A 14,706-nucleotide genomic window follows, 5' to 3' on the forward strand; every position below is an offset into this window, starting at 1 on the left:
AGAACGACCACATACACATAAAAACGTATATATACACATAAACATATAACCAAAGGGTATTCGAGTCTCACACAAAGATTCCCTTTTATCGAAGGAAACATGCATTTAGAAGGGAAAACGATTCGTACCAAATATGGCATAAATATCCAATTATATTTTTTATTCTAAAATAATAAAAAAACGAATGGTAACCCAACTGAAAACGGAAAGGTAATTAATATGTATCACTCCCAATATAAAACGGCAATGTTTTGGAAGTTATGTTATACTAATTATTTATTTAATTGAAAGAAAAAATTATTATTATTATTACTTTTCATTAGAATATTATAAGAAAGAGTGAAAATAGATGGGATACCCAAATTTAAATATCTGATTTCATTGGCAAAGGTTACGTAGTCAACCATGCTTTCTTTATTTGTGGCGCTTCGCTGTTGTCTATTTATCATTTAATACGACGAGAACAGAACATTACCTTTTTATTATTATACAACAAAAAATAAAAGATATTTCGATCCACAAAAAAAAAATCGTTATGTTATATAGATTTTCTAAAATATCATATTTCCTTTTTCGGTCCGTGATATCACATGTTGGATTAGGGTTTTTGGTGGTCATGTTGTGGGCGATGGTGGGAGTTGGATGTCACAAGATATATTTTAGAACATTAGATTAATCTTTCATTATTTCCCATTCGAGAAGTCCGAATATCCCAATTTCCAGCTTCAAATTAAATTTTCTCATCATAATAATGCATGATTTAAAATTTTAAATTCCTCTTTTCTTGGAACCGTCATATATATATATATATATATATATTAGTTGGGCTGAAGAAGAAATCTCTGAATTTATATATACTAATAATATCTATATAATTTTCGAGCGATGGAGGTTCGAAATGATGTGGTCAAATTGACTCCAAGCAAATAAAATACCCCTCGTAACGTATACGATACTTGTATAACATATAGTTCAGATTATATAATTAATTTTTATAATGAATGAAAGAATCATTATATATCGATTTTTATTTAAAATATCAATTAGTATTCACTCTAAAATAGATTTAATTTTCAATAAAAAATATTATTTTCTTTGATTTTTTTAGTTAAACAAAAAAAAAAAAAGCAAAAGAATTAAGACAGGAACTAACCACCCAAAATCCCAAATCAAGAAACCATTTATGTTACCAAATATTTTTTGGGTTTTAAAGTGTCATATTACAATACCAAAGGCCATGCAAAATAAGATTGAATGGCTTACAATGAAGACAAACGCAAAGACAGACACTAACAATACGATATACATACACCAAGAGGATTTTTCTCCAAGTACACCTCTTCTTAATACGATAACATTTCTAAATTCTCTTCTTCTTATAGTACACACACACACACACACACATATATATATATATATATTCATAATGTAAAAGGGTCATGAGTTCTTACAAGGTCACCCCACTGGATTTTTCGGGTTCGGGTTCGGGTTCTTTCAGTTGCAGTTGGTGTCATAGCTTGCTAGGCCAAGCAGTTCTGGCCCCTCTAGCCGCGGGTCGTTCTCAAAGCTGCACACAACAACACAAGTAATAATAGTTGTGACATGTTCTGTGTAAGGAGTTATGGTCTGGTCACCGTCCTTTCGAAAAAACTGAAACTTAGTTGCGGGTTTTGGAGAAAATGCAATGCCCGTAAACTATCTTACATACAACGGGAAATACCCATCATATATCAAATTGGATAAAGGGAAAAGACAAGAGAATCTAAAACTTATAAACAAGAAACAAAGACTTTAAGCTCCTTTTTCCGGATATACAGGTTCCACACTCATTTCTTAGTATCGTATACGTATAGCCCTGCATGAAACTTCAGTAGAAATATCTATACCCATCCGCAAAGTGAAGCCATAGGTTCAATGAAATAGAAAAGACGAAAGAAACATTCTTCAGTATGGACAGGGAAAGTCAAGAGTGAAGAGCACGATCACAGAGTTAGTTGAAAACGATGTTTCGAATAGATTCCTTAAGTTATAGCTGAAACAAAGGAGAAAGGATCTTACTTCTCCAGAGGAAGGTGTTCAAAAGAGCCTGAGGTTGGAATTGTTCCACATAAATCATTGGTTGAGACATCTCTACAAAAAGGATGAGAAAGAAAGCTTGTTTAGATGATATAAATATAAAGATGCAGTAACACCCAGTTCCAAGTAACATCACCGCTATCTACCGAACAAAAGAATAGCTGAACTTACACAACTTTGAGGCTTGAGATACCCGTGAGTTCCCGAGGAATCGGACCAGCCAATCGGTTATCATTAAGCCGTCTGCCATGTTAAACAATTACTTAAGAGTCATGAAGTTACAGAAAAAAAACAGAATACATCCATACATATATATATATACACACACACACAAATCTTGTATGTATTTTAAAGGAACAAAATAAATAAGTGTAACTGCAGTGGAATAACAACTTACAAGAAGACAAGAGACTTTAATTTCCCCAACGAGGGAGGAATTTTCCCTGTGAGATTGTTGTTGTACAAGTCCAAACTGATGAGGCTATTCAGATTTCCAAGTTCAGAAGGTATAGTTCCTTGTATGTTGTTTTTGTAAAGCTCCCTGCATCAACAAAAGGACAAGTCAATGGTTGATATTAAACTGTATATAACATGAACAATCTTAAACTCGACACTTTTGGTCCCATACGTGCACCCGTGCTTATTTGTCTATCTATATTACATGACAGCTTCCGTTAGGAAAAAATCAACTGTAAGAGAAAAGCCGAAAGAACAATCAATGGCATACAGATACTGTAGATGTTCAAGCTTTCCAAGTTCAGGCACAAGATGTCCAGATAGGTTCGAGTTACCCAAATCCCTGCAAAATTGTAGGATCACATTAAAGATACTTTCTGAGAACACACTATCAATGTCTTATATCAAAGGGAGAGAGATAATGAAAGCACAACAAAGGACAAAAGGCTAACTTGGATAAACCCAACGGGCTACTTATATTGATTCATTAATAATCAAACAGTAACAAGAGATAATTAGCTGGGATCAATCCTAAAGATTCCAGACACCTGTTCAAACTCAAAAAGCAGTGAAAAGTAAGAGGTGCCAATAGATCAAACTGCTTTAAAAACTGGAATTACTATTAACGACAATGTGAGGAATCTACTCACTAGACATCTTATCTACTTTCATAACAGCGGAAAACTCTGTTTCACCACTTTGTACATTGAAAAAGTTGAAGATGGTTACTTTCGTGTGACTTTGTAACTGAAGCTGCTACAAGTGACATCTCGTAAAAACAACCCCTTAACTTATGAATCTAATAGCACAATAGAAACCCAGAATTGAACAGTCACAAGACGCAATCGCGCAAAAAAGGCGAATTCTTGTATGGTCGGAAACTAAAGAAAGGCAAAGAAACCATATTCATCAATTGTTAGATAGAGAATACGGCCTTCTACGAAAAAGGTTTGCATATAGAAACGTTAGAATTAAGCTCAAGCTCAGGGTCAAGCAGAAATCGACAGAAACAAGGCAACTCCTTTATTAATCCTAGTTAAAAATAGCATGAAACCCAGAATTCTCTGTCCTAAAATTAGCGGGGAAATTCATCAGGAGATAAATAGTCAATTTTGAGTAATACAACAGGAAACCGATCATTTGCAATAGCAACTCCATAGATTCCCCACGAATCAATTTTCCCAAACAGCAATAAATTTCGGTGCCGACAAGGGGAGAGAGAGAGAGAGAGAGGATCTTACACTCGAGTGACGCGGCTGTCTTGGTTACAGGTAACATGGAACCAGGTACAGGGGTTAACAAGCGTCGGATCCCAGCTCTGAAGCACGTTGTTTGGATCCGACAAGCTCCGACGAAGCGCGTAAAGAGCGTCTCCGTCGGAGTTGGCCTCCGCTAGGTAAACCCAAGCAAAGGTTAGGGTTAGCGAAAAAGCGAAAAGCTCCCTAAAACCGCGTTGCACCGCCATGTCCGATGTTCAGAGAATTACAGAGAGAGATAATCGCGAATCTGAGACCGGTAACTTCCCGATCGGAGATGAGATTAGGGTTTCGTTGTTTCAACCCTTTTGTGGAAGAAGAAGAAGACGTTTATGCGATCGTATTTAGAGAGAAATATCACTCGGTTTCACTTTTTCTCATTCTTTTTTTGCCCTTTTCGCCCTCGGAGTTAGCCTCAGCCATGCGAATCAAAGCTAAGGCCAGGGTTAACGAAGCAACGAAGAGCTCCCTAAAACTGTTTTGTGCCGCCATGTTTGACCGCCGGATGGTTACAGACAGAGAATCGCAAACCGGAGACGGGGAATTTTCCTATCGGAGATGAAATTAGGGTTTCCTTCTATCGGCCCTTGATGGAAGAAGAAGAAGAAGGCGTCTCTGAAGATCGCTTTGTTGGGAATGGCAGAGAGAAATACTGCTTTAAGTTTCGCTTTTTTCCAACCTCCTTTTTCATTTTTAATTTTTATTATTCCTTTTTTTAATGTAATTTTTTGGGGAATAATTTTGGGAATTCTGACGATTATTTAATAAAAAAATATACAAAGAGATGCATTAGTCTGTTTTATTTTAAATTCAGTAAAATTAATGGTTTAGGAATATAATGATATTTTTTAGCATGTAAAAAAGGACTGGATATTTAAAAATATTTGTAAAGCATTAAATTGTAAATGAATTTTGAAATTGGGAGTGTGGGCCACGTTTTCCAACCACCAAAGTCAAAGGCTTTACAGCCCTTGTCAAAATTGGAGACTTGACCTTTGGAGATTAGAATTTACTTTATACATATATATACACACACACTTTTCTATATACTTTAATTTATATATAATAATAACAACGTATTAAGTGTTATTAATAATATTTTACTCAGATATATTTATTAGAGAATATGGGCATCTGTTCCGCATATATCTGTATATACATTGTGATGTTATATATATATATATAGAGAGAGAGCATATGGGATGATGGAATTAGATACGAGAGCATTTTTCTAATAGGTGTTGGAATACTACCCAACTTCCACTATGCTCCTCATTCCTCTTCTCTATTTTATGTTGTCCCTAATGCCATCAAGCCACATATACATATATATATATATATGTATGTATATATATATCTTAAATAGCTTTATATAGAGAATTTTTCACGGATTCCAACAGTGATAGACTTGGGAAAAATTAATATCAGACTATTAATCATAGGATCTGAAAAAAAAATATAATATTAAATAGTTGTACTGATGAACATACAAATATTATTATTTTTATTATTAATTTTACACATTAGAATAAAATAGAGATTCACATTATAAATTTTTTCGTGGAATTCGGTATATAACATCCGATTATCTAAAAAAAAAAATTAAATACGATATATATATGTATGTATGAATCTACACATTCTCTACAGCTCAACAATGCAATCACCATCAAACGCTTTCTTCAACTAAAAAAAAAAACAGAACACAAAAGATTATAACAAGATGGTTGCATGTACGAAGCAGATACCAAATGCAAAGAAAAAACATGGTTTTACATATAGAAAGTTTGTACCTTTCTTCAGCTACTATCTAACGACACCTCCTCCTCCAACGGAACTTTTTACGGATTTCACAGAGATCTTTTTTTTTAGAGAGAGATGATTTTTCTAATGTGATGATGATGATGATGACCTTCGTCATGACCATGGTGATCATGGAAAAGGAGAGTTAGGATACCTACGAGGCAGAGGACCGAGCCCAGGAGGAGTTTGTCGTACCGTTCCACCCAGTGGAATTTCAGCTGGCTGGCCCCGTAGAACGATAGAGCCACCAGAGATGTCATCACGGTTATTGTGCTGTCCAAAACAAAGAAATCGATATCTTAGTCATCGGCTTAAGCTACCTGTCGAATACTTTGGTAAAAGTAAGGAGTGATTCCGATTTCCCGGTAGTTTCTTTAATGCAACAGATAACAAGCAGAGATGGCAGGCCTCAGATGTTGCAGAACTTGCAGAAAACAAGCTTAAATGCTAATGATTCTAAGTCCCATGTCTTGTGAAAAAGCATGGTAGAAATTTAGTTTACTGCTGCACCATCGATACAAGCCGTGGAAGAGATCTTTCTATAGGTGTATCTATCGGTGTCTATGTGACAGAAACTATTCTTCTATAGCTTATGTCAGAACAGGGGAGCTGTCAAAATCAACAACTATACTTCTGTTCTTTCCCTTGTGTATATATATATCATCCATGTCTTGAATGAAAAGGAAAAGCAAGTCAAAACCATAAACATAGAGCCTCCTCCTCGGATTGATGGTGAGATCAAAATATATGAAAGCAGAGGAAAAATCCTAGAAAGGGTCGTTGTCTAACCTGATTAGAAGAACTAGGATGGCAAGAATCATCATCGGCTTTGAGTTTCCAACAGCAAGGAAAACCGGAAGGGTCGTTGCACAAGGAGATAGGGCAGGAACGAGGACAAGCCCAGCAACAGCCATTTTCTCCATAGGCTGGTTGTGAGAATGAGAGTGACCACCCTTTCCAGATAAAAACAGCATGATGTAGCATCCGCCAAGAATCACAAGCAAAAGCGAAGCAAGTTTGTGGACTGTCTCTTCACCAGCAATGGTGTTTGAAATAGTGATTGCTGTTATACCAAGAAGCGAAGTCGATATGACATGCAGGACTGCCCCAAATGCAGCTGGAAAATAAAAGTGACATTAGAAACATCGGAAAGGATAAGAATCTGACATCCAACATATAAACACAACTTGCATATCTGTGATAGTATGCACATGCATAAGCCTGTTTGCATTTTCACATGTACAAGAATAACCATGGTAACCAGGTAGTGCAACCATATTTAGTATAAAAACTTAAGTAAAGTTTCTTAAGCTTAGGGAGTACATTAAAGAGGTTAAGAAGTAACGGGTCCAGCATAGTTCCCGACCTTAAAATTATAGAACGGTTCAGGCATTCCCCAATGGAATGGAATCATATGAGCAAGCAAATCCCTAAGAAACAAACCTTCTTCTTCTAAACAAGTGACAGTCTTGCTTAGAAAGCAAATAATGTGATTACCAAAATATTGAAAAATGGATAAACCCAACTCTCAAATAACTTTCAGGATCGAAAGGAAAAGGTATCATCAAAACTTTCACTACTGAAACATTATGCATCTTCAGGAGTAATCCCAACTCTCTCGACCGTCACATTATGAACTTTTACTTGTTCGGAGAATGGAAATTTGTTCGAGAAGTATCACAACTATAATAGACTTTAACACAAAGCCACCATTTCAATCCACCTTATATCTCTCTGTCTTCTCAGGATGACAAGAACCACACTCTCACATCAACATCCATGACACAGCTAAGGGCTTCATATCAGTTCTTAGATGCGAAAGAGACACGGATCCAACAATGAATATTACATAATCCTTCCACAAGCAACAGATTTACCAACTCATTCATCTCCTGCTGCTACTTATCTTTTTACAGCTTAATCGAAGCCAAAGCAGGGGAGATACAATGGCCGAATAAGCAACCAGTTAACTTACACACTGTCGACTTATCAAATTCAGAGAACGCATCAAATGCGCATCACCATCGACCATTCAAAACCCTAGTCACAACCAAGAAATGTACGAAGGAAAACAAGAAAAAATCCAGGAATGTTTCAAAAGATCAAAATCCAAGAGACGAGGAGAAACATACTGACGAAGAGAGTTCGAGAAAGCGTCCATTTCTGGGCACGTCCGACAATGGAGAACGGCAACCAGTGCGTCGGAATAAACGAATGCAGAAGAGAAACAGTGGCGATTCCACCGATCGTCGACAGATCCTCCGCGCTGAAACTATCCATCCTCTTTCTCTCCCGATGAATCTATGAACTTCGCTCGCTCTTCGATAATTTGCTTCCGAGCAAAAATTTTCGCGCTTCGATTCGTCGATCGCAGATCAATATAAACCCACGATCTGAGTCTTAGACAAACAATCAAATTCAAATCGAAACAAGCATTCACATTGAGATGTTCCCGGAGTTTCGAGAAGCGAAAAGAAAATCGCCGAGATCTGGAGAAAAATGAGTACTTGTGAGGAAAAAAAAAAGAAGAAGAAGAAGAAGGGTACTGAAAAAGCTTGAACAGTAAACCGTGTTAACGGAATGGAGCGGGTAATCGGGTCATCCGATGGGTCGATATTTGGATCACTTTAGATGTGGGGTTCTATTCTAATTAAAAAAAATTTAATTACATCTGCAATATTCAAAAAACTATTAATTACAATTCGGTCCCTTTGGAACGTGTTTTCAGAAAACATAATAAAGAAGTCTAATTTCATAAAACAGAAAAGTATAGGTACCTTTTTTGCAATTTTCGGTTTTAATAAATATCAAACAATTCGAGGACGCCATTTTGGGAATTGCTCTGCAGCAGTCTAACCAGTAAGCCATTACTCACTCATCTCGCGAACGCAGAATCCGAAGAAAGCTTCAGAAGAAGAAGGAGAAGAAAGATGAAGAAAATCCCGGTGATTCTCATGGGTTGTGGAGGCGTTGGTCGCCAGCTCCTCGATCACATCGTCTCTTGCCGATCTCTTCACGCCCTAATGGTCCTTCTCTTCACTCCTCTCTCCTTATTTTGCTTCGTTTCCCACAAATTCACTGCTTTCACCCGTCGACCGGGATTTTGTACACTCGATAGCTTGATTTTGTAGTGGTGGCCGAAGTGGGTTGTTGTTACTTATGCTTTGTGAATCGTTCTGCGGTGACTCGATTATGAAGAACTTGATATTGTCGATTGATCGGTCTCTGGATAGTCTCATTCCGATTTCTCCTGTCTAGGAAGGCTTTTCACGCACATAGTAATCTCGGTTTGTGTCATATAGTTGAAAATTTTGATAGGATGGGACATGTGTTTGGGGTCAAATGTCTGAAACATAAGATTTCAGAGAGCAAAGTTCCCCAAGTGAAAAGGAAAATCTCGGTTTCAGGATTCTACGCAGTAATGTAGTTCCTTTGTTTCAGATTTTAGGACAAAGTTTCTGGATTTGAGTTTTTTCTTGAAGTGGAAGATCTAAAATTGTAGCTCGGTTCGACAGGGAGTTCATTTGCAGGTCGTTGGTGTTTGCGATAGTAAATCTTTGGTCGTTCCATCTGATGTGTTCAAAGAGGAACTGAATGACAATGCCTTGTCTGAAGTTTGCCGTATCAAATCGGCTGGCTCTCCTTTATCTGCATTTGGTACTTTAGACAAATCTTTCGTATTTGGGTTTCTATCATGAGTCAGATTATAATTCTCACTGTTATTAGGTGTCCTCAAATAGGTTCATATCAAGTGTTCACTGGTTCCGAATCAAGAAGGAAAGCCAAAGAAATTGCAGAACTTATGGGTAAATCTACAGGTTTGTACCAGATACATGGCTACTTAATACTTATCCATGATCATCCTTTTGGAACCTTGAAAGCCTTGTACAATGATCTTCAGTAGGCTTTCCATACATGGCTGTTACATGAGTTCTTATGGATTGTAAACCATGTCTTGCTATAGGCTTGGCCTTTGTGGATTGCTCAGCAAGCATGGATACAATTGAATTATTGATGAAGGCAGTTGATTCGGGTTGTTGTATCGTCCTGGCAAATAAGAAGCCTCTTACTTCAACAATGGTAACTCCTTTCAGCGTCTGGTTGTGAAAACAAAAGGGCATTCAAAATGTTCACACACAGTTGCTGCTTTTCTCCCTTTAGGCTGTCTTATGATGTGTCATTAGCATGCATTAAACAAACTTGTTGACAAGGGGCACTTTATGTTGATTCGAGCAAAGTAGACTACTTTGTAACTTCTGTAACTTTTAGTAAGCTTTGTAAACAGCCACGTGTTTAGTCTTTCTTTGTATCTACACTGACTTTATTCAGATTAAGTTGGCTGATGTTATAGTTGTAGTAAATATTAATTTTCCCCAAAAATGTTATGCCACATACATTTATCACATAGTTTAGAAATCCCCATATTTTCTCCTCTATTTGCAGGAACATTATGATAAGTTAGTGTTGCATCCGCGTCGGATCCGCCATGAATCTACTGTAAGTGATTTTTTTCCTGAATGAAGTGATATCAGAGGTGGCCGCTGATATATTATTCAGCAAAGTAGATATACTCCTTTAGTATTTTAACTTTGAAATCGAATCGAAACGAAACATAAACAAATTTATAGAATTTTTCCATGGGGTATTCAAGTATGGTGATAGTTGGCCTTATAAGCTACTACATGATTAAAGTCTGAAGCTTTTTCACTTGATATCTGTTCTTGATAGGTCGGTGCTGGCCTTCCTGTTATAGCATCTTTGAACCGCATGATTTCATCTGGAGACCCCATCCACAAAATTGTTGGTAGTGTGAGTGGTAATGATACTTCTAGAATTGATTTTACTTTGGCACTACTGTGCATGTTTATGTATGTTCTCCTCCACTTCTATACATCCATAATTTATTGGTATTTAAAAAAATCAACTCTGGTTTATGACAGGTACTTTGGGATATGTTATGAGTGAGGTTGAAGATGGGAAGCCATTAAGCCAAGTTGTTAAGGCTGCTAAAAGCCTGGGGTACACAGAACCAGGTTTTTATGCAATTTCATGATCTTTTGTCTTACTCGAGTTCAAGTCTTTGTTTTATTACCAAAATCTTGACTTACATAATATTTGTAGCTAAATTGCTTGTTGAAAAACTTTTAGCTATATCAGATCTTCTGTTTAATTCCTGTTCTTTCTTTAATTTGTAGTAGATTACATTCTCTAAGCTAAAAGCTACATGTCTATCACTGCACCTAGGCTTTCTCGAATTTGAGGGCCTTTTTTGTAGCTGATATCTGTTCTTTGATTGACATGTAATTTTGCCTCTTTGGCTTTTTTCCCCCCCACAGATCCACGAGATGACCTTGGTGGCATGGATGTTGCGAGAAAGGTATGGAGTAAGAAGATGCATTGTACTTTCTTTAAGTGCTTCGAGATAATGTCATAGTAACACTTGAAATGTTTATGAATTTTCATGATGTTCTTGATGATCTCTCTCTCTCTATCTTTGGGAGTAATGATGACCAGTTGATGCTGCTGTCTGCTTTCTTCATCCAGTTTAGCATATGAATGATATTGTGCTTGGACCTGATATTGATGCTTTTGCTGTATCTTCTTTTAAATTCACCATGATAATAGATTAAATGCATCGGAATTCCAGTTTGATTTCTCATTCCGCGCAAATGCTTTTAAAACTTGTGTCTTCTCATCTCTTTCTGTTTTATATCAATTTATAGGCTTTGATTCTTGCTCGACTTCTCGGGAGGAGGATCAATATGGACAGCATAAAGGTGTGAACCCCATTGGCTATGCCACATTTTGCAACTTCTGCATTCAGTATTGCGATGTTTTCTTGGTTGATGCGACTTAATTCAGGGAAAAATTCTACTTGAACCAAGCTGAGATTGCTGTTAGCGCAAGTTCATGGCTGCAGATTCAAGCTCAGTTTTCTCTTTTAGCAATTGAGATTGAACTGAGCTTTAAACTGGCTGAGCTCTGTCCTGTTCTGGCTTAGTAACTTGTCTTTCCTGATAATCTGTCAGGAAATATTTGTAATGTTTTTTCTTGTTTTGATCAGGTAGAGAGCTTGTACCCTGAGGAGATGGGACCTAACCAGTTGTCTGTTGATGATTTCCTTGCCGATGGAATAGCAAAACTCGATAAGAATATCGAGGAGAGAGTTAAAAGGGCTTCAACGAAAGGGTGTGTTCTCCGTTACGTCTGCGTTATCGAGGGCTCAAGGTATAATATCGATACATTTCACTCTCGATATAAAGATTATACCTATCCTAAATGCATCGTTATACCCAAACTCTCCTCTCATTTGGAATCTCATCTTCTCTTCTCTGCAGTGTTGAGGTTGGCATCCGAGAACTCCCTAAAGACTCGCCGTTGGGAAGACTCCGAGGGAGCGATAATATCGTAAGTCTTCCTTACTCTTCTCTTCAATGGTGCCATCGAACTATCCTGTCTTTCTTACACATATGTTTGCACCGTTTGCAAATGATATGAGGATAAAGGTACTCATGTGGATTTAGCTCGGTTCTGATACCATGTAAAGTAAAAGGTTTATGTGTTTATTGGGGTTGGCTGTTTCGGTTTGATTATGTTCGGGTTTCAGTATAAGAAGAACTATACAATGCATTCGGTTCGGTCTCAGTTCGGGTTCGTTATGTAACGATAAAAACGTTCGTCTTTGTGGGAACACGCAGGTGGAGATATACAGCAGATGCTACGAAGAGAAGCCATTGGTGATTCAAGGAGCTGGAGCTGGTAATGTTACCACAGCTGCTGGCGTTCTTGCCGACATTCTCGACTTGCAGGATCTCTTCCCTTGAAATGAAAAAAAAAAACTTTTTTTTTTCTCTCAAAACCAGAAGAAACCCCATTTTCAGGGTTTCCAATTTAATATATTCAAATGAGTTCGTAATCGTAGGTCTTTATTTAAAACAATATACGCCGTCGAAATAAAAGGTAACACAAGCGGAAGACTCTGGTATATATCCTTTTCATATCTCAAAACAGTTTATGTCAAATTTTGGCAAATACTATTTTTTAAAAATATTATAGAAAAAAATTGGAATTACTTATATTTATTTATGTATTCTTTTTTTTTTTAAAAAAAAAAAAGCCAACTTAAAACAGCTCGAAGTTATGAATGTGGCATGTGGTTGCTTATCTAATTCATTAACTGCGTATCCACAACCTTGCTTGCCTTCTTTATTATATATATATATATATATATATATATGACAATGTGTGTGATTTTTCATGTGATCGGTCTTAAATGCATTCCTACGCTTCTCAATGCATCAACCGACAACTCCAAGGAACAACAAGGCTTTTATCGTCACATACTCCCATTTCATTTAAGTTTAAGAATTCTAGAAAAAAATTATTTTATCCAAAATACCCTTATTGTATAGATAATTGTTATCTCTAAACATGAAGAATAATTAAATATTGTTAATTAAAGATAAATATTAAAAAATACATTGAAAATCTAAAAACGTCATTTATTTTGAAACAAAAATTTTATTCTAAAATGTCATCTAAAATGAAAGGGAGCGAGCATATTTTATCGCTTGGGTTTGTATTAATTTCGGATTTGGTGTTTTATTAGAATGTGATTAGCGTTGGACTATTCATTTATTATTATTATTTATTATTATTATTTAGTAAAAGTAGCAAATAAGCTAGCAATCCCTAATTGCTAGGATTATAAAGTCAACGACTTTGTGAATATCCCTAGGGAACAAAACAAAAATTTCCGACTCATTCATATATTTCAGTAAAAAAAAAAATATTTGAAAAATGTAAAATAAAATAATTTGACAAAACAAATTCTATTTTTTTTTTCTAAATACCACTAATATCAACTCAACCTATTGCCGTGATATTATAATATCTGAAATATAATTATATAAATTTGGATAGGTTATTGCCGTGGCTCTTGTAAAAAATGATACAAAATATTACTAAGAGAAAATAATGATATAACTGAAGATCCACTTACCATATATTACGGTGACGATGAGTTGAGTTATTTAATTACCTGAAATTTCACACCAAATAAATATTTTTTTTGTCCAAAAAAAAAAAGGTTGCATGATGAAAGACAACCTGTTGATGTCGAAACGACCCACACCCCCCATTTTAGGGAAACCTGCCCACATCCCAACTACATTGCCTAACTCAATGTTTTTTTTTACATTTTTAATAATAATAATAATAATAATAATAATTCGAATGAAAAGCCTTATGTGTTACAAAAGCAAACAAAAGATTGTGTATATTTTGAGTTTAATAATCATTGTATTTTTTTTTATCTATCTATATATATATATAAACTATAAAGGCATATAAAACGTATATAGTTTCTGCCTTATTTGAAGATAAGGTGAACGAATTATCGAACTATAATTTATTATATCACAATAATTAACTTAAATAAAATAATTCATCATAAACTTTTAAAATTGATTAGAACGATCGTCTGTAGAATTAATGAAAATGATTTGACGTATTTTAATAACAATAAAATATATTTATTAAGAATATATTTTTATTGATAACGAAGTTGCGTAACCTGTTTCTATTTTTATTTAATACAATCTATACAATTTAAAACTAAAAAATAATCACATTTTATTTAACTTCCTATATACGTACCGTATATATATCACGTTCCAAAGCTACGTTTTTCCATTTTTGTATCGTGAACATGTGAAATCTTTTTACCCTTTCTTCACGGGTGATGCTTTCAATTTTTTCCATTTTTTCTCATAAAAACAACATTTTTACCATAATTAATAAATTCCCGAAAATTCCACATATTCGAAGTTATTTGTCCCTATATATACATATAGAAATTATATGTAAATATATACAAATATATAATAAAATAAAATAAAAAATGATACGGTTAGGTGATATAGACATAAATACACATCAATACACAACATCTAACTATATAGTCCCTATAGCTACCACTTTTCCCCCATTTTCACCAACAAACTAAAACTCTCACGCTTCTTCGCCGGAGGGAAAAAAAACATGTCCGCCGCCGCCGCAATAATCGCCACCGTTCTCATGGCCGCCGCACTCACCGGCGGCGGGGGACACGCGT

The 14,706-nt window shown here is 35.7% G+C and overlaps 3 protein-coding genes across 4 annotated transcripts; 1 reads left to right on the forward strand and 2 right to left on the reverse strand.

Annotated features, from left to right (window-relative positions):
* Positions 1 to 1,149: 1,149 nt before the first annotated feature.
* Positions 1,150 to 4,454, reverse strand: LOC104810963 (somatic embryogenesis receptor kinase 2-like). 2 transcript variants are annotated; one of them, XM_010537460.2, is made up of 7 exons: positions 4,188 to 4,454; positions 3,774 to 3,904; positions 2,804 to 2,875; positions 2,474 to 2,617; positions 2,248 to 2,319; positions 2,059 to 2,130; positions 1,150 to 1,567 (listed from the first exon to the last, which is right to left on the reverse strand). In XM_010537460.2, exons 1-7 carry the CDS (start codon positions 4,278 to 4,280, stop codon positions 1,495 to 1,497), a joined length of 657 nt encoding a protein of 218 aa, XP_010535762.1. In that variant the 5' UTR covers positions 4,281 to 4,454; the 3' UTR covers positions 1,150 to 1,494. The 2 variants fall into 2 exon arrangements, with proteins under 2 accessions (XP_010535762.1, XP_019057853.1); XM_019202308.1 differs by lacking the exon at positions 4,188 to 4,454 and having other exon boundaries at positions 3,774 to 4,155.
* A 990-nt stretch (positions 4,455 to 5,444) lies between these two features.
* On the reverse strand, positions 5,445 to 8,141 carry LOC104810964. The gene is made up of 3 exons (XM_010537461.2): positions 7,724 to 8,141; positions 6,381 to 6,708; positions 5,445 to 5,864 (listed from the first exon to the last, which is right to left on the reverse strand). The coding sequence occupies exons 1-3, from the start codon at positions 7,869 to 7,871 to the stop codon at positions 5,657 to 5,659; spliced, it is 684 nt and encodes a 227-aa protein (XP_010535763.1). The 5' UTR covers positions 7,872 to 8,141; the 3' UTR covers positions 5,445 to 5,656.
* Positions 8,142 to 8,420: 279 nt separating this feature from the next.
* LOC104810965 (homoserine dehydrogenase) lies at positions 8,421 to 12,578 on the forward strand. Its single transcript, XM_010537462.1, has 12 exons — positions 8,421 to 8,617; positions 9,107 to 9,248; positions 9,332 to 9,409; positions 9,556 to 9,671; positions 10,035 to 10,088; positions 10,320 to 10,407; positions 10,532 to 10,624; positions 10,928 to 10,968; positions 11,315 to 11,368; positions 11,656 to 11,819; positions 11,930 to 11,999; positions 12,290 to 12,578. Exons 1-12 carry the CDS (start codon positions 8,522 to 8,524, stop codon positions 12,413 to 12,415), a joined length of 1,122 nt encoding a protein of 373 aa, XP_010535764.1. The 5' UTR covers positions 8,421 to 8,521; the 3' UTR covers positions 12,416 to 12,578.
* The last annotated feature ends 2,128 nt before the right edge of the window (positions 12,579 to 14,706 follow it).

This window comes from Tarenaya hassleriana, unplaced genomic scaffold, assembly GCF_000463585.1.
Source record: "Tarenaya hassleriana unplaced genomic scaffold, ASM46358v1 Cleome19, whole genome shotgun sequence".
Lineage (NCBI taxonomy): Eukaryota > Viridiplantae > Streptophyta > Magnoliopsida > Brassicales > Cleomaceae > Tarenaya > Tarenaya hassleriana.

What these genes read in the sequence shown, in the direction of transcription:
- LOC104810964 (XM_010537461.2), bottom strand. Translation starts at nt 7,871, where the DNA reads ATGGATAGTTTCAGCGCGGAGGATCTGTCGACGATCGGTGGAATCGCC. An exon ending in TTCTCGAACTCTCTTCGTCA is followed by an intron (nt 6,709 to 7,723) that starts GTATGTTTCTCC and finishes TTTATTTTCCAG; the next exon opens with CTGCATTTGGGGCAGTCCTG. An exon ending in ATCCTAGTTCTTCTAATCAG is followed by an intron (nt 5,865 to 6,380) that starts GTTAGACAACGA and finishes TGTTTTGGACAG; the next exon opens with CACAATAACCGTGATGACAT.
- LOC104810965 (XM_010537462.1), top strand. Translation starts at nt 8,522, where the DNA reads ATGAAGAAAATCCCGGTGATTCTCATGGGTTGTGGAGGCGTTGGTCGC. An exon ending in CTCTCCTTTATCTGCATTTG is followed by an intron (nt 9,249 to 9,331) that starts GTACTTTAGACA and finishes GTCCTCAAATAG; the next exon opens with GTTCATATCAAGTGTTCACT. An exon ending in TGCGTTATCGAGGGCTCAAG is followed by an intron (nt 11,820 to 11,929) that starts GTATAATATCGA and finishes TCTTCTCTGCAG; the next exon opens with TGTTGAGGTTGGCATCCGAG.
- LOC104810963 (XM_010537460.2), bottom strand. Translation starts at nt 4,280, where the DNA reads ATGGCGGCACAAAACAGTTTTAGGGAGCTCTTCGTTGCTTCGTTAACC. An exon ending in CTTGAACATCTACAGTATCT is followed by an intron (nt 2,618 to 2,803) that starts GTATGCCATTGA and finishes TTGTTGATGCAG; the next exon opens with GGAGCTTTACAAAAACAACA. An exon ending in TTAAAGTCTCTTGTCTTCTT is followed by an intron (nt 2,320 to 2,473) that starts GTAAGTTGTTAT and finishes TTAACATGGCAG; the next exon opens with ACGGCTTAATGATAACCGAT.